The sequence below is a fragment of the Epinephelus lanceolatus genome, chromosome 11 (genome assembly GCF_041903045.1).
Source record: "Epinephelus lanceolatus isolate andai-2023 chromosome 11, ASM4190304v1, whole genome shotgun sequence".
NCBI lineage: Eukaryota > Metazoa > Chordata > Actinopteri > Perciformes > Serranidae > Epinephelus > Epinephelus lanceolatus.
In genome coordinates, this window is record NC_135744.1 from 33,348,855 (window position 1) to 33,367,489 (window position 18,635).

General features: G+C 36.7%; 1 protein-coding gene across 2 annotated transcripts in view; it reads left to right on the forward strand.

Annotated features, from left to right (window-relative positions):
- Window positions 1-7,873, forward strand: part of cpeb4b (cytoplasmic polyadenylation element binding protein 4b) — a 34,015-nt gene extending 26,142 nt beyond the window's left edge. For both annotated transcript variants that reach the window (XM_033637752.2, XM_033637763.2), the window contains 6 exons: window positions 839-1,009; window positions 1,242-1,331; window positions 1,817-1,935; window positions 2,083-2,197; window positions 4,612-4,793; window positions 7,480-7,873. In XM_033637752.2, coding sequence (XP_033493643.1) covers window positions 839-1,009; window positions 1,242-1,331; window positions 1,817-1,935; window positions 2,083-2,197; window positions 4,612-4,793; window positions 7,480-7,707 — 905 coding nt within the window. In that variant the 3' untranslated portion in view covers window positions 7,708-7,873. The remainder of the gene's footprint in view (window positions 1-838; window positions 1,010-1,241; window positions 1,332-1,816; window positions 1,936-2,082; window positions 2,198-4,611; window positions 4,794-7,479) is intronic.
- Window positions 7,874-18,635: the final 10,762 nt, after the last annotated feature.

Sequence of the window (18,635 nt, forward strand, 5' to 3'; positions counted from 1 at the left end):
ATAAAGGATGTTATAGATCAGTGGTTCCCAACTGGTCCAGCCACGGGATCCATATTTCTCATTAGTTCAAGGTCCACACAGTTTCATACATTCAACATGATGCTTGCATTTGGCCATGTCATCGAGATAGATTGCTGTTACTTTTAAGTAGCTGTCTGTTAGTCACTTACTCTACAGCAGGAAACAACACTTAAAAATAAAGGTCTGACCCACGGCCCACATTTGGACCACGACCCACCAGTTGGAAACGGATGTTCTGAGTATTTGGGTACATTTTCTGTTTCAGTACCGAGACTACAAAAGAATAAAGCTCATTTTGGGTATAGAATAGAAAAGAAACATTCTTTTGCCCCTAAAAATCAGTAAACAATTTATTGTCTATGGAGCAGCTCCAGACTTTATACCCTATGACATCACAAGATTGAGACTTACTTCTCTGGTTTCTGGTTTTGAGAGACAGTAGCTCATGTTCACATATGTTGATCAAAATTTCCTAGGCCAATGAAGCAACATATTGGAATTTTAATTACAGATGATGTTCACATCTAGACACACATTACCCGAGGAAAAAGCATCCCTTGTAATGTGCATTGCATGCGACTAGCCTTAATTACATGGTGAGTGATGTCAGATCACGACTAAAGAAAATACTTTGCTTCCACCCGTTCCACCCACCCAGCGCCTGGTGGATTATTCAATGCAGTGAAAAGATGTGAATAAAAAGTTTTATGTACAGTTGTCATGTAACCATGACAACAACGACCCCTCCTGAACCTTTACTCCAAGCTCTCTCTCCTCAGAAAATAAACCTCTCCCCCTCCTATCCTCTGTCTCTCAGGCCACTCCTCTCTCTTCCCCATGGAGGATGGTTTTCCTGATGATGAGCGTGGCGATCAGGGTCTTGCAGGCCTGGGCTCTCCACACTGCTTTCCACACCAGAACGGAGAGCGCGTCGAACGCTACTCACGCAAGGTCTTTGTGGGAGGACTGCCCCCGGACATAGATGAAGGTAAAGTGGTTACAAAAAGATCAAACAAATTTTATCTCTGGGCCTTTTTGGGCAATTTTAAGGTAAGGTATACCATAAGACGCCATTGGAAAATGACACCTGCAACACAAGCATCTTACTGCACGCTGGTGATACCTTAGAGCGAGCTTTTCCTGTAAATGTTCCTCAGTGTTTTCTTTTGGAAAAACTTGTGGACTGGCAATGAGTGTGAATTCTGTCTATTTAATTTCAGATGAGATAACAGCCAGTTTCCGGCGTTTTGGACACCTGTTTGTGGACTGGCCTCACAAAGCAGAGAGCAAATCCTATTTTCCACCCAAAGGTTTGCTAAATTATTCACTCTGTGCCGTTTTGTCTTGCAGTTGTTTACTGTTTTGTGAGGGGAAAACTGCAGCACCTCTTTGACATTTATCAGCACCAAGTTCTAATCCAATTTATTACTACAAAAGATAAGTTTCAGTTATTGCTCCAGTGTTTTTGTGTTTCTGCCGGAGAAAAAGACTGACATATTTTTTGGTAACTGTATTTTTCAGCAAAGCATTGTTAGCCTTGTATATTTGTGAACAACCACCATTCATATGTGTGCATCTGTGCAATCTGCCGTTAGACTATTATGTGAAGCATTTTGTAACCATGTGTGGACTGTTTGTCTGTTTCTCTGTCTGTTTGTAAAAGCTTATGCCTTCCTGCTGTGAATGCAGAATGTCGTGTTCAGTCACAGTAATCATTGCACTAAATGCCAACGTGACTTTGTGACAATACACTGTGTCCCTGGCAGCATGAATAACCCCGCTGTATTATGTGTAGGCTACGCCTTCCTGCTGTTCCAGGATGAGAGCTCAGTGCAGGCTTTGATCGATGCCTGCATCGAAGAGGACGGCAAGCTGTACCTCTGTGTGTCCAGCCCCACCATCAAAGACAAGCCGGTCAGTGGGAACATAGACAAACACACTCATCTTCTGGCATCTCTTGCTGTTTCTACTGAAGTCACTACAACTTATGGTTTTGCCTTTTACTTGACTTTACTACCAGCTGTGCTCAGTGCTGAAACCTGTTGGTTTTGTATGTGACAGGTCCAGATCCGCCCATGGAACTTGAATGATAGCGATTTTGTGATGGATGGATCTCAACCTCTGGATCCGAGGAAAACCATCTTTGTGGGAGGTGTCCCTCGTCCACTCCGTGCAGGTATGCCTCATTTTCATGTTTGTCCTTGTATTCAAAGGTTTAGTGTGGAGGATTTAGTGGCATCCAGTTTAGTTTGCCATTCTGAGCTATTGTAGAAACAACATGGCGGACTCTGTGGAAGAGGGCCCGCTCCGTTTGTAGATATAAGTGGCTCATTTTATGGTAATTAAAACACAATGGTTCTTATTTTTGGCTGATAATAAACTAATGTTATGAATGTTATATTCCATTTCTGCCAATAGGTGCCCCTAAATTCTACACACTGGACTAGGGATGGGCGATAAAATGAAAATTGTCTTGATATTATATTCCTCAATAAAGATGTAATAAATGCTTCATAAATCTTTAAAATAATTAAACTACCCATACACCCATAGAGAGGGGGTGGTAATGCACCCTAAATCCCAGATGCCACCTGCCAATGCCACCAGAAAGAAGGGGAAGGAGAGGTAGTAGTAGTAGTAAAAGAAGATGAGACCAGTCGCCAAGCTAATGTGCACCACAATGTTAGAATATTACAACAGCATAACAACATTCGGCATGCTCACAAAGTTATTTTTAGTTTGATTATTTTTATCCACGGATAACACTCTGGGCTACTACACGGTTGAATTCACCACATAACGTTAGCTACAGTAGCTGTATGGGTAGTCATCTTATCTAATGCTAATGTAAGTTAGCAAGTTAACATGATTCACATGTCTGTTACATTAGACTGATATGACATAACATGACTAAATGTAACTAAACTTTAATACATGAACTTGTTTGTGAACATGATTTTTGTCTGAGTCACGTCAGATAGAGTTTCACCAGCAATGAATAATCCCATGTTACTTCAGCGAGTCTTCAAAGCCCATCTTTTTTGGCAGAAATTAAATACTGTGCATATCAAACTAGTACAGAAAGTACTGACCACAGTACAGACATTTTTTGTGTGTATTTCTTTTGTTTACACTGTCAGCTAGAACAGTTACGAAATGTTTTAAACCATCTGTAGAAAGAGTTTGACATGCTGCAGACCCGAGTTAAGATACAGTCTGTTTATTGTTTTATTAATAACATTTATTTTGATCATAATTGTTTTGAATCCACCTCAGTTTTTGTGAATAGTTCCGCCGTTTGGCAAATGTTTGTCATGTCCTGATAATAAATAATAGTTTAAAACACAATTAACTGTATGATTTCTTCGACTTTAACTTCAGGAGCAAAAATCAGCCTTTAAACTTGAAAGAAATATTGATTTGATATTTATCGTGATAATTATCAATATCGACTGATAGGAAAGTTTTTATCGTGATAACATTTTTTAGCCATATTGCCCAGCCCTACACTGGCCCTTTAAGACTGTTTTCCACCAAGTGAATCAATAACAAATGAGCGTTTGATATGACAACACTTACACTGACGTATGTATTGTGCATACATGCTGAATTATCAAAGGCCTTTAATACATTTTCAATCCATCTCTGCATTTTATCCTTTTGCTTATGTTTACACTGTAAATCTTAAATGAGCAAATCTAAGTAGCCATCCTTCACTTCTCATGCGGAATTCTGCCCAATCATTAAAATGCCAACTGTAAACAAAATGCGTAAGACTCGGCAATGTGATCAGCTTGTATTCATAATAAACATTTGACCTACTAGAGGGTAGGGCTAAAAGAGCTAATGTGCTGCTGAGGTCGGCTTTGACCTACAATGGTCCCGTCAGGAAGTACCCTCTGTGGCACGCTGTGCTGTGTAGAATAATAAATTCCTTTTTATCCTGATAGCAGTGTTATGTGCACTGTTTGGTCATGTTGTTTGCACCTCTTGTAGCTGTGTTTTAGACTTCCGCATTGTAATTGTGGTAATGACCAAGGTCATAAGGCCCTGTGGTGCATCAAATGTTTTTATGACCCTGTGTAATATTTAGATCTATATTTACATGTATAAAATCTACATATTAAAAAAACTGCCATTTGACTTTTTTATGTTTTAACAAGTAAAGCCACCTTGTAAATTTGCAAGGTCATCTCCCCCCAATTTGCATATTAACTGCTGTTAAGAGACACACAATGAAGACTGTAAATAAACTTGTTGGAATTTACCGCAACCATTTTAGCAGCTGACACTGCTCTCATATTTGCACCATAAAACTCGGCTGAACTTTAATCCATCTGTGTTGACAGCTTTAAGCTCTCAGATCAGCAGCCCTCATCTACTTGCTGTGTGGTGTGTTTGTGTTCACTGGCTACATGGCCAAGAGTTCATGTATTAAGCCTCTGTGTGTGTGTGTATGTGTGTGCGCATGTAGCTGGATTTTGCCAGAATGTTTCTTACTGTGTTCCTGTCTTCTGCTTCTGTTCGTCAGAATAGTTTTTGTGAATATTTTGCTTATTTACTTCAATGTGTCGTTTTCCTTCTTTGCAGTGGAGCTGGCCATGATCATGGACCGCCTGTATGGTGGGGTTTGCTACGCTGGCATCGACACAGACCCTGAGCTGAAGTACCCCAAGGGAGCAGGGCGGGTTGCCTTCTCTAATCAGCAGAGCTACATTGCTGCTATCAGTGCTCGCTTTGTACAGCTGCAGCATGGAGAAATCGATAAACGGGTGAGTGGAAATAGAAGAAAGCTCAGTGTTTTTCAGTCTCCCCCTCTATGGTCCCCTTCTTTCTTCATTTGTCTCCCCGCACCTCACTTCCTGTTCTGTTCCTCTTGAACTCTCCTCCCCTTTTTGCCCCTTTTTAGAGTTGTGCTAAAAGGGAGAAAGTCTCAGCAGATTTTGTTAAGGAGAGAAAAATGCAGAACTTTATACAGAATGTGTTTGTTTCTTAGCAGAGAAAGTGAAACGGGGAAGCACATTTAGCATAATTGTCTATTCATTTTAGAAGATCAGTGCAAGAAGCAGTAAATGTTCTGACTTCAAGCTTCAAGAGGAGGATTTCTCACTAATTTAAATTATATTCAACCAGAATGTCGACTACTGAGTGAGAGCATAAAACAGTATCAAAAAGACTGTTGTTAGATGTAGATGAAACCCAGCATAAACAATGTCTTCCTGCTTATTTATGGCAAAGCTTTGGAACAACAGGAACAGACAGTCATGTTGAACATTGTTAGAGGTACAAAGAGGTTTAAAGGGACAGTTCACCCCCAAATCAAAAATACATATGTTTCCTCTTCAGTGCTATTCATGAGTCTAGATTGTTTTGCTATGAGTTGCTTAGTGTTGGAGATTCTGTCTGTAGAGATGTCTGCCTTCTCTCAAATATAGTGTAAGTAATTGGCACTCAGCCTGTGGTGCTCAAAGCGCCAAAAAACAAAACATATTTGAAAAACAGCAGAAATCGTTTTACTCAAGATAATCCACAGACCTTGTTGAGAGCTATTAGGAGCTATTTTCTCTTTATTGGAGTACACCTGCCAAACGTATCACCGCGCAGAAGGAAGGGTGCATCTGCTCATGGGCAAGAGGCTTGTGACATTAATTGCATCCTCCTTAGCTTAAACGTTAGCAAGCTGTGTTTTGCTAGGTGACCAAGTAGTAGATGCATGTTACCTTCTGTGCAATGATAGAGTTGTCAGGTCCCTACATGAAACTGCTCACAACAAGGTCTGTGGATTATCTTGAGTAACCGGGTCATGATTTCTAGAAAGAGACATTGCTGTTGAGTTTTCAAATGTATTTTTTTTGGCGCTTTGAGCACTACAAGCCGAGTGCCATCTACTTTCATTACATTCAAAAAAAGGCAGACATCTCTATGGCCGATATCTCCAACACTCTGCAACTCACACCAAAACAGGCTAGACTGATAAATAGCATTATATGGAAGAAGGAAAAATAGGTGTTTTTGGTTTTGGGGTGAACTGTCCCTTTAAGTATCATGGCAGATTATTCCATGACACCACTGCAGTAACATTAAGAGCTGTCAAGTCATCTACCTCTGTCCAGAATGCGCTCTGAAACTCACCAGTGAACGGAAAGGTTATGTCTGTGGAGTCATTTACACAGTGAACAGTTGTGTGATTACACTTCCGAGCCAAGGCTATCGGTGACTTACCCTCTGTTGTCAGCATCTGAGGAATTACAGTAACACAGCTTACGGTTGCTTGTAGTTGACTCAGATGTCATTCACATTTGCACAATAGAGGTGAGTGAACAAAATAATGTGAGCAGAAATCCAACAGAAATATCTAGTGAAGAGGTAACACTGTAATATGAAATACTGGAATAATAGTATGCTGCTCACTTATTTGCATAATTGCTGTGCAAATTTTGTAGACTGAGTGCCTCAGTAACATTCACTTGCTAATGGCACAATCCCTCATCACTGAGCGGTTGGAGAAGCAAGTGAATGGTGTACAGTGAGGGGAGTTTGAAATCTCACAAACTGTAACATTTGGAGTCTTCCTCAGGCTCACTGTGACTGGGCCTTCATGTTGCATTACTCCCTGCATTATTTTAAGCCATTTTGTGAGTCTGCAGACTCAGCCACCAACAATGAAAACTACTATTTTGAGCATTAATTAAAAAAGGTTTTTAAAAAAGGCTGACCAGAAATGGTATTAAAAAGGAGCTGTAGTTGGTAACTTATATAGCAAAAACATAACTTTTTTCTGTCACTGCATTGCCTATTTCTTGCTTTAAATGATTTCAGACATATATTTTAGTGTACTGTTTAGCTGTAAATGGTCTGGTGGGTCGTCTGGGCACTGTTTTGTTTCGGCTTGACTGTATTCAACATGGCAGCAGTCACAACCTTTCTCATTCTACAGCTAAACAGTACACTAAAATATGTTTCTGAAAACTTAAGGGGAGAGGTGAGAAATAGGCAATGCAGTAACAGAATCTTAATTAATATTTGATCAGTGCTGCCTAGTTTGACAGTTTGACCACACATATACAGTAATTGACATGACTGACAGCTGCATTAGAGACTCCTTGGCTCTGATTGGTTGATTTCGGTGTGTCTTGGTAAATTCTTGCAAATGCCATTAGAGACAGTTCGAAGAGAAGACGGGGCATGTTTGTTTTTTTTTGTTTTTTTTGAGTGACAGTTTGAGCAAATATGGCACAAAGTAACTCATAAAAGGATTATAGATTTAAAGAACAATACCGGCAGTATACCTGCTAAATTTTCAAACAAACCATGTTTTCAGAGGAATTTTCTACATTTCTGGTGCCATCTGTTTCATGTCCTGTAAGGTTGATAAAAAAAAAAACGTCCAGCAGAGACACAGACATTGTAAAGGTAATAATATAACTAAACTCAAATTATTCCCACCTCTGATTGCAGGTGGAAGTGAAGCCATACGTGCTGGATGACCAGCTGTGCGATGAGTGCCAGGGAACTCGCTGCGGCGGGAAGTTTGCACCGTTCTTCTGCGCCAACGTCACCTGTCTGCAGTACTACTGCGAGTACTGCTGGGCGGCCATCCATTCGCGTGCCGGACGAGAGTTTCACAAACCCCTGGTGAAGGAGGGCGGCGACCGACCCCGTCACATCTCCTTCCGCTGGAACTGAGAGGACGACAGAGCGGGAGAGGCAACAGGGGAGCAGGAGGGCAGGTAGTGCAGGAGTCGCAAATCATTGTACAAATAAATGCACTTTTCTGTTGCTGGTTCCTTTTTGCTCTAATTTCACTGAAACTTTTTCTCATTTTTTTTAAGTTAATATATATCTATATTTTGAAGATAGAAAAGAAAAACTGGAATTATATCCAAATATGTCCAGCAAGGAAAAAAGATGTGTAACATAATTTTATTTATGCGTTTGATTTTTGAAATATTTTTATTAGTTGTCAAAAAAAATACATATATAGGAAAGTTTGAGGTGTGATATGGTACTCTGCTATTCAATTGGCATGTTTTTTTTTCTCTAAACATTGTATTTGATTTTAATTTTTTTATACGAGGCCCCAAAACAATACACTTCATTTGACATTTGATTGACTTCTTTTGTAGCAGAGCTGTTGCTTTTTATTTTGTACCGAGTCTCCAGAGCAAAAAGCTGTTGAAACAGTGTATCATTGGCTTGTTATTTCTGAGAGGTGTGATTAAGTTCTCTATTGATACAAGAGGCTCCAGAGCAAATGTGAATTGAAAAAGGTGTTGCTAAAGAAGAGTGCACTTATTTCCAATTTTTATGAGTGCAGATACAGTATATAAGACCCTTAGTAGTTAACCAAAGCTGAATCTTGAATTAACTTTGAAGAACAGAGAGGGCCGGCTGCAGAACGAAATGGATTCTTTTCCCTCCCATATCAAAATGTTTGAACCTCTCTTTTTATGATTTCCAACATCATACAAATATTTTGATGTTACTTGAAAATCGCAACGAAAATTTTAGCAACACATATTTGGGTTTTGATCTCCATTTTGACATGCAAAAACTAATACCTCAAACTCAGCTGCTAATGTGCCGAAATACAGTTAAAAAGAAAGGATAAAAAAAAAGCAAGAAAGAAAACATCATCACCTGCTGGTGTTCTCCGTTCCTTAGAAGTATAATCAAAGGGAAGTGATGCAACAGGCAGAGTGTGATGTGACTGGCACAGTTTTGTACTCACTTGCTTCATCACCTTATTTTTGTAATCAAACCCAGGGTTGTGCTAGGGACAGAGCAGAGCATCGTACAGTATACAGTGTATTAGGGGAATGTATGGCGTAGGGAGGCTACAGGAGAGACAGACAGGCTTACTGGAAAAGAGATAAGTCCAGCCCCACTCCCCCTCCTCATGTCAGCCTCTGCTGCTGAGCTAGCAGCTAACAGAGGGTAGGGCCTCATTGATGGATCAAAACCGGCTCTCTGTGTGCATACACAGTGGGGGTTTGGATCCAGATCTTTCAGGACTGAGGTTAAGGTAACTCCTCGAGAGAAGGCTGGTCGAGCGGCCGCCTCTTATTGCAGTTTCTACGGGGCTACCACCAAACGGGAAATGCCTGTCCTGTGTTTTGTTTTTTGACGCATTTGTGCAATTCTCCCAAGTCTTTAATGAAAAAGCTCTACTTTGCATCCGAGAGTCAGCTACATGTAATGAAAGAAGCAATTAAAGTTTATCTGATTTTCCCAATCGTCAGCACACATTTGAGTCATGGAGGGATCTGCCCTTTCGGCGAACCCTCTATCCCTTCTCCTGCCAAGCTAATCCAACTCAGCATCCAGTGTTTTTGAAGCATAAATGAAGATAGTCTCTGCAGTGTGCTCTACTACTACACACTTGTGACCCACATGCAGTTTGCTCTTGATAACAGTCGGTTGTACCCAGTGGCTTTTGGGAACCAAAGATGGCTGTGCAGTAGTGGGTCATACTGTAGCTCATTTTTTATTTAGGTTTTTTAGTCTTGTTTTCTTTCTCATTTCTTCAAGGACGTTTTTTTCATATATATATTTTTTAAATTCTGTCACTTATACCCAGTTTTGCTTAACTGTCAAGCCCAGCAAACCAAAGATTGGCCTTGAACATAATATATTTATATATATATATATTTGACAGTGCAGTCAAAACCCATTAGAACACCAGTGGAAAATCAACAGGGCTTGCAGAAACACATACACACACACACAAGGCCTCACACACTCCATTGCTCAAAATGGAGGTGCACGCTGGTAGGCACTAGTTCTTTTTATCTCCAATAGGTCTGCGGAAAGTTTAACATTAAGTGCACATTCACAAAACAGAAGTAAAACTAATCCTCACATTTGTTTTAACGTTTTAAGTCACTCAGTGGTAACCTACTAGCTGAGCATTTAAATATGTCAGGGAGTTAGTACAGAAACTTGATTATACACACTAGTGAGAAACGTATCCTCATATCGGCGTGGTGTTGTTGCACCAGTTTTGCACCCTGGACATTAGTTTTGTGGGTGTGGTGGGTGAGCATTTTAGAAGTTAAAACACTTTGTGAAGAATTTGCTGTTAAATGAGATGAAAAAAAAAAAAAGATTATTTTATACATGGCCTGCTGATTTTTGGTACAGTGTTTTCTAGCTAAATTATTTTGTCATGCACATATAAACATTTATTATGCACTACTTTTCTAAATATTTTTTCTTTTTCCAACAGTCATTTTAGGCACATTTTTCACAAATGGGGAAACTCCTTTTTGCAATACCTCAATTTTTCACATTGTGAAAGGTAGCTTTTGTACTTTTGTTACTGAGAGATCTGCATATATGGAAATGTTCATTTTAAGAAAAAAAAAGTTGAGTGATTTCAATATATATTATTTTCAATTATGCTTTTTATACATTTCAGTGCTGAGGAAACTTTACAACTAAGTGCGCACTTGTGTTGATGCGACTTCAGATCTGCAGAGGAGAGACCAAAGTGTATTGCTCTCTTGGTCTTAGCTTTTCGTACACTAGATGTTTCCAGTCAATCTGGTCAATAACAGCATGGCGAGAATTAAAAAAACAAAAAAACTAAAAAAAAAAACCAACAAAAAAAAAAAGTTGTAATTTGAAATTGATGTTAATGTCTCTAAACATGGCTATACTAGTTGGAAAATGGTAACTTCTGTCTTGGTTTCCTCTCCATAGATGGAGTATAACTTATTATAAGGAGAATGCAAAATTTGGTTCACGCTTAACGCTGAATCTCGTATCACAAGAATGGATGTTTGGTGTTTAGATATTTTAATATTTCAAAAAAAGTATATATATATATTCTTGAACTTGCCAACTAGCACCTATTGTAATCCTTAGCATGCATGACAAAAAAAGAGAAAATGACAAGTACATGAATTAGCTATTAAAATTAATTGTTGTGGTGTGCACCAAATGTTTCTCAACTATTAAGTTGTTAAGGACACCCCGAACCCACACTCACCTCACCCCCCTCCCCCCTCTCCCCTCCCCCCTCCCCTGTGTGTTGATCTCCTCGCTTCCCCATTCGCAGACCTCTGCAGGATGCACATGACAGAGATAAGACGAGAAACAAGACAGAAACTTAACTTTAAATCAATTCGGCAGTGCAGGACTTTGAGCATCCTTATAGAACACTGTTTAAAAAAGACTTGAGAACTCATCCCCGCTGTCTGTCGAGGTGATCTTATATAGACCTATCTGGAGGAAGGGGAGCTTAAAGACTTGAATGTGGTAAATGTTGCAAGTTAACTTCAAGTTGTTATGTGCAATACTTCTTTTGAACCTTTTTCCAGATAAAGACTCTTTGCAATGTAATTCTTTAATGCCATTTTTAATTGCAGACATTTAATTAAAGAAGATGTTAATATGTTTTTCACAGTCATTTTCTACTGTTATTGTAATCCTTTTCATGCTGGTGTTTGTAAAAAAGAAAAGAAATCAAACTATTTGTACTAATATAAATAATTGAAGTTATTTTTAAAACATTAAAGGTTTTGTGCTCATTTGCTTATTTTGTTTATTTTAAGCTACTGTGATTGATTGCATTGTAATTATTAGGTCAACAATGTATTTAGCTGTTTATTGGTATATTTTTAATTGGAATGTATAATTGATTTTTATAATTTTGATCAGATTTTTGTTATATTTTTGAGGTGAAGCTTTTAATATGTTAAAGTGTCTAGTTTTTACTAATTGCTATATTGTGCTCCACAATATATGGTTCACATTTTCTGAAGGAAAATAAATATTTAAATATTTGTCTGTTAATGATGTTACTTAATGGCAAGATTTCAATAGTTTTTAACTGTGTATGGGAAGGTTGTTGTATTTATTAATAGCATTTTTTACTTAAGATATCACCTTAATTTTTATTGTCATTTCACTTTATAAGTTCCTATTTTTGTATTTTCCTTTCTAATTAAGTTATGTAATACGGATATGTCCATATTTCTAGGAGTTGGTCTGTAGAAGTGCTAGTGAAAACGAAAAAGAAAAATCTAATGTTATTTAATTGTTTGCAGCCAACTATTTATAACAGTATGCATAATTTTTAAATATTTGTAATGTGAAATGTTGAATGAAATAAATCTTAACTGTGATGAAAATATGTGCTTGGTGTGCTTATTTATGTTGGACATTTAAAGTGGTTATGGGATCCCACTGACTACGAGATGACCCTGCCATATTTGGTCACATCTTAATGTTGTAATCACAGATTGGCTTTCATATAGTGTAATATTACTGATATTTTTATTATATTGCATGAGCAGTCAGTCCAAACATTAATTTTAAACAAGCAGAAAGGCGTTGCACTGTCTCGTACCTCTGATCACACCCAGTAGTGATGGTATTTCTACGGCATTATATACTATGACATTTTTCTATTGCACACTATACTCAGTCATTTATTTTTAATGGCACACTACACTATATCATAATTAAGGGCATATATTACTATGACTTACAACTTTTGATTTGTATCGTACTATATATGACATTTTAATGGCATACTATACTGTGACTTTTTACCATACAATACTATGACATTTTTAGGACATACTATACTATGTAGAATAGCTACTGCTCCACCTGGCTCAGTCTTGACAAGGTGCTGAAGACATCAATGGGGGGGCATTTTGCCCTTAGTTTGATAGGACAGTCAAGTGTAAAACGGGGAGAGAGAGGGAGTGACATGCAACAAAGGGCCATAGGGTGGACTTGAACCTAGAACGCTGCGGCAACAGTCCTATATATGGGCGACTGCTCTATCCACTAGGATAGGATGTTTTTTCATGATTTTTCACGACATACTATACCATGGCTCTTTTTCATGATTTTGGATGACATACTATACTATGACTTTTTTCATGTTTTTAGACGACATACTATACTATGGCTCTTTTTCATGATTTTGGATGACATACTATACTATGACTTTTTTTCATGATTTTTCACGACATACTATACTATGACTTTTTTCATGATTTTTCACGACATACTATACTATGACTTTTTTCATGATTTTTGACGACATACTATACTATGACTTTTTTCATGTTTTTAGACGACATACTATACTATGGCTCTTTTTCATGATTTTTGACGACATACTATACTATGACTTTTTTTCATGATTTTTGACGTCATACTATACTATGGCTCTTTTTCATGATTTTGGACGACATACTATACTATGACTTTTTTCATGATTTTTGACGACATACTATACTATGACTTTTTTCATGTTTTTTCGCGACATACTATATTATGACTTTTTTCATGGTTTTTCACGACATACTATACTGTGACTTTTTTCATGATTTTCACGACATACTATACTATGACTTTTTTTCATGATTTTTACGACATACTACACTATGGCTCTTTTTCATGATTTTGGATGACATACTATACTATGACTTTTTTAATGTTTTTAGACGACATACTATACTATGACTTTTTTCATGATTTTGGACGACATACTATGACATTTTTTCACGATTTTTGATGACATACTATACTATGGCTCTTTTTCATGATTTTTGACGACATACTATACTATGACTTTTTTCATGTTTTTTCACGACATACTATATTATGACTTTTTTCATGGTTTTTCACGACATACTATACTGTGACTTTTTTCATGATTTTCACGACATACTATACTATGACTTTTTTTCATGATTTTTGACGACATACTATACTATGGCTCTTTTCATGATTTTTGACGACATACTATACTATGGCTCTTTTCATGATTTTTGACAACATACTCTCTATAGTATGGCTCTTGTTCATGATTTTTGATGACATACTATACTATGACTTTTTTCATGATTTTTGACGACATACTATACTATGACTTTTTTCATGTTTTTAGACGACATACTATACTATGGCTCTTTTTCATGATTTTTGACGACATACTATACTATGACTTTTTTTCATGATTTTTGACGTCATACTATACTATGGCTCTTTTTCATGATTTTGGACGACATACTATACTATGACTTTTTTCATGATTTTTGACGACATACTATACTATGACTTTTTTCATGTTTTTTCGCGACATACTATATTATGACTTTTTTCATGGTTTTTCACGACATACTATACTGTGACTTTTTTCATGATTTTCACGACATACTATACTATGACTTTTTTTCATGATTTTTCACGACATACTACACTATGGCTCTTTTTCATGATTTTGGATGACATACTATACTATGACTTTTTTAATGTTTTTAGACGACATACTATACTATGACTTTTTTCATGATTTTGGACGACATACTATGACATTTTTTCACGATTTTTGATGACATACTATACTATGGCTCTTTTTCATGATTTTTGACGACATACTATACTATGACTTTTTTCATGTTTTTTCACGACATACTATATTATGACTTTTTTCATGGTTTTTCACGACATACTATACTGTGACTTTTTTCATGATTTTCACGACATACTATACTATGACTTTTTTTCATGATTTTTGACGACATACTATACTATGGCTCTTTTCATGATTTTTGACAACATACTCTCTATAGTATGGCTCTTGTTCATGATTTTTGATGACATACTATACTATGACTTTTTTCATGATTTTTCACGACATACTATACTATGACTTTTTTTCATGATTTTTCACGACATACTACACTATGGCTCTTTTTCATGATTTTGGATGACATACTATACTATGACTTTTTTCATGTTTTTAGACGACATACTATACTATGACTTTTTTCATATTTTTTCGCGACATACTATATTATGACTTTTTTCATGGTTTTTCACGACATACTATACTGTGACTTTTTTCATGATTTTCACGACATACTATACTATGGCTCTTTTTCATGATTTTGGATGACATACTATACTATGGCTCTTTTTCATGATTTTGGATGACATACTATACTATGACTTTTTTAATGTTTTAAGACGACATACTATACTATGACTTTTTTCATGATTTTGGACGACATACTATACTATGACATTTTTTTTACGATTTTTGATGACATACTATACTATGACATTTTTCATGATATTGATGACATACTATACTATGACTTTTTTTCATGATTTTGGACAACATACTATACTATGACTTTTTTTCATGATTTTGGACAACATACTATACTATGACTTTTTTTTTCATGTTTTTGACAACATACTATACTATGACTTTTTTTCATGATTTTGATGACATACTATACTATGACTTTTTTTCATGATTTTTTACGACATACTATACTATGGCTCTTTTTCATGATTTTTCACGACATATTATACCATGACTTTTTTCATGATTTTTGACGACATACTATACTATGACATTTTTGTCATGATTTTTGATGACATACTATACTATGACTTTTTTTTCATGGTTGTGGACAACATGCTATACTATGACTTTTTTTCATGATTTTGGACGACATGCTATACTATGACTTTTTTTCATGATTTTTGACGACATACTATACTATGACTTTTTTTCATGATTTTGGACAACATGCTATACTATGACATTTTTTCATGATTTTTGACGACATACTATACTATGACTTTTTTTCATGGTTTTGGATGACATACTATACTATGATGTTTTTCATGATTTTCGATGACATACTATGCTATGACTTTTTTTCATGATTTTGGACGACATACTATACTGTGACTTTTTTCATGATTTTTAATGACATCCTATACTATGACTTTTTTCATGATTTTCAATAACATACTATACTATGACTTTTTATCATGTTTTTGGATGACATACTATACTATAATGTTTTTTAATTATTTTTGACGACATTCTATACTATGGTGTTTTTTCAGCGTTTTGGACGACATACTATACTATGACTTTTTTCATGATTTTTGACAACATACTATACTATGACTTTCTTGATGGTTTTTGACAACATACTATACTATGAGGTGTTTTGTTTTTTTTTTTAACTTTTTTTTATAGTTTCTTTACATGACATTTTTCTTTTATGGCATACTACATTCAGATACCTTTTAAGACTTTGTCCACTGTCACATTTTTTTAGTAGCGTACTATACTATAACATTATTTACATTTGTTATGGCCCTCAATACTATCACAGTGATATGATTTCTTTAGCATATTATACTATGAAACTTTTTGCATTGCTTACCATGCTATCATTAGGCTATGGCATACTATAATACGCATTTTTAAATGACCTTTTAAAGACATAGTAGTATTACCTCGTACGTGACATTGTGTCAGTATATTTATTACACACTATAAAGTTACCTTTTTTTATGATAACTATGGCAAGGTATGTTTGCAAATTAACTTTTTTGTGGTGCAGTATTGCATGGCCATCAAAGGAATAGCACACAAATGGCTGCATACTTTAGTCGACTTTAATAGACCTAAATTGACTCTTTGATTGAGGGTATTATGAAAGAGGGTATCGTTTGCTGGAGAGATAGTAAAACCTCTTGAGGCAAATTTGTATTTGGCGATATTGGGACATGTAAACAATGGGATTTCAGTGCATTATGCGTACTTAGGTGAAATGTGTCACCTGATAAACGGGTTTGGCTGAACTTACCGCTATCTACTAAGACCGGATAGCTGTTTTTCAAATACATACTTATCTGGTCTGAATAGTCAGCATCTGTCCCAACCTTTCCACCTCTTAAGTTTGAACCTATTTGTGTGTAATAGGAGTGTGTGTGGCTCACTAAATCAAGTAAGCCCTCTTGACTCTCTTGCCTTCCTTGTCCTGTGAAGAATTTATGCTCATGATAACACCTTGGTTTCAGGCACATGCCCAAATCACATGCTCACACACATCATTCATTTTATGGATCCATGAAAAACATGACATACTATCTCCCAATCCAAGCAAGAGTGATGACTGGGTCATGTGGTGTTTTCTCCAAATTCCAGGGACAACTGAACAAACTGACAGATGGCTCAGTAACACCACCAGCTGGTTGCATTTTGTACTGTATATCTTATTCAGCAGCAGAGGCCTTGTAGCATAGGCCTACCATGTGCTTTCAAAAGTAACGATACTAAGATGCTAATACTGGCATACAGTGCAGACTATGGCACAAATTTTAGATGGGCTAATACAGTAGGTAATAAACTCACAAATAGATAATAAAAAAGAAGTCTACCTTTTGAGTGAGAGTATCCAGTGGATCCTTTAAAAGAAAGACAGGTATTAATAAGTTATCAGGGATATGAATGCTGGATTAACATAATATAGATTTTCTCCAAACCCACAAATATGAAAGTACTCACTACACTGTTTAGATAAATTACAAAAGGATAGAACATTTTGCTAATATCTACTCAAAGGTTAAACAAGGACTAAGACATACAGTAATCATTGTAATCACACACAATAGGGCAGTGATGAAAAAATACAAAAGTACAGTGTTAATTATCTGCCTTGCTATGCAGAACATATTGTACGAGGAATGTTCTTGGCTGAGACATAAGTATTACCTGAATGTCTCTCAGGATGAACACTCTGTCTACTATTGCTGATTAGGCTGTCATAAGGAACATCTGGATTAGTTGTTCCATTTCGTTGTGCTTGATCGGTGAACAATGGAGGTTCCAGACAGATCCAAGAATGAGGTGGCTGGCAAACATGTTGTCATTTGAAAGTATGCCACAGTGTAGTCTCTTTGTCTTCAAAAGGCTGACCTGCACATTATCTTTAGGGAGGGCTCATCTGAGGCCACCAGCCTGTGGTTTCCAAGAGTTGGTTGGTTTGGGATGAAGACTTTATCACTGCCGAGAAGTCCTTCATAAACACCAATGGATGGGAGGTGTGGGAGGGACATGATACAGAGTTATCACAATTAGTTTGACAATGATATATTGATGGTACCACTGGCACATTTAAAGTCCTGTAGTCAGTAATGAAGATTATCTGATTATATAACTCAGGTAGGTTACAGGACAACAGTGTGAAGTGGTGAAGTGTCACAGCTGAAGGACTACTTTAAGAAAAAAAAAGGGGCGGGGGGGGACAGAGATAGAGAACAACCATCAGAGTGCACACCCCCCTCCTGCACAAGACACAACTATTGCCCTCTTTGAGTCATTTGATCCAATATCTCTCAACAGTCTCACTGAGGTAATTAACAAAATGAAACCCTCTTGGTGTGCTCTTGACATACTGCAGTGAAGTTTCTAAAACAAGTATATAGATCGGTTAGTCCCTATATTCTCTCTGTAATTAATATGTCACTGTTGACTGGTTCTGTCCCTGCTTATTTAAAGAACTTAATTGTTCAACCTCTCCTGAAAAAAAAACACCCTTCCTTAGACCCTAACTCCCTTCAGACCAATTTCCAAACTGCCTTCTTTCTAAAGTTTTAGAAAAAAAGTTTTTGCTGAACAATTAATTGACTTCTTAAACAGAAACCTTCTCTTTGAGACATTTCAGTCTGGTTTTAGTGCAAACCACAGTACAGAAACGGCACTCCTATAAGTGATGAATGACCTGCTGGTTTCCACTGATGCTGGAAAATCACCGGTTTCAGTTTTGTTA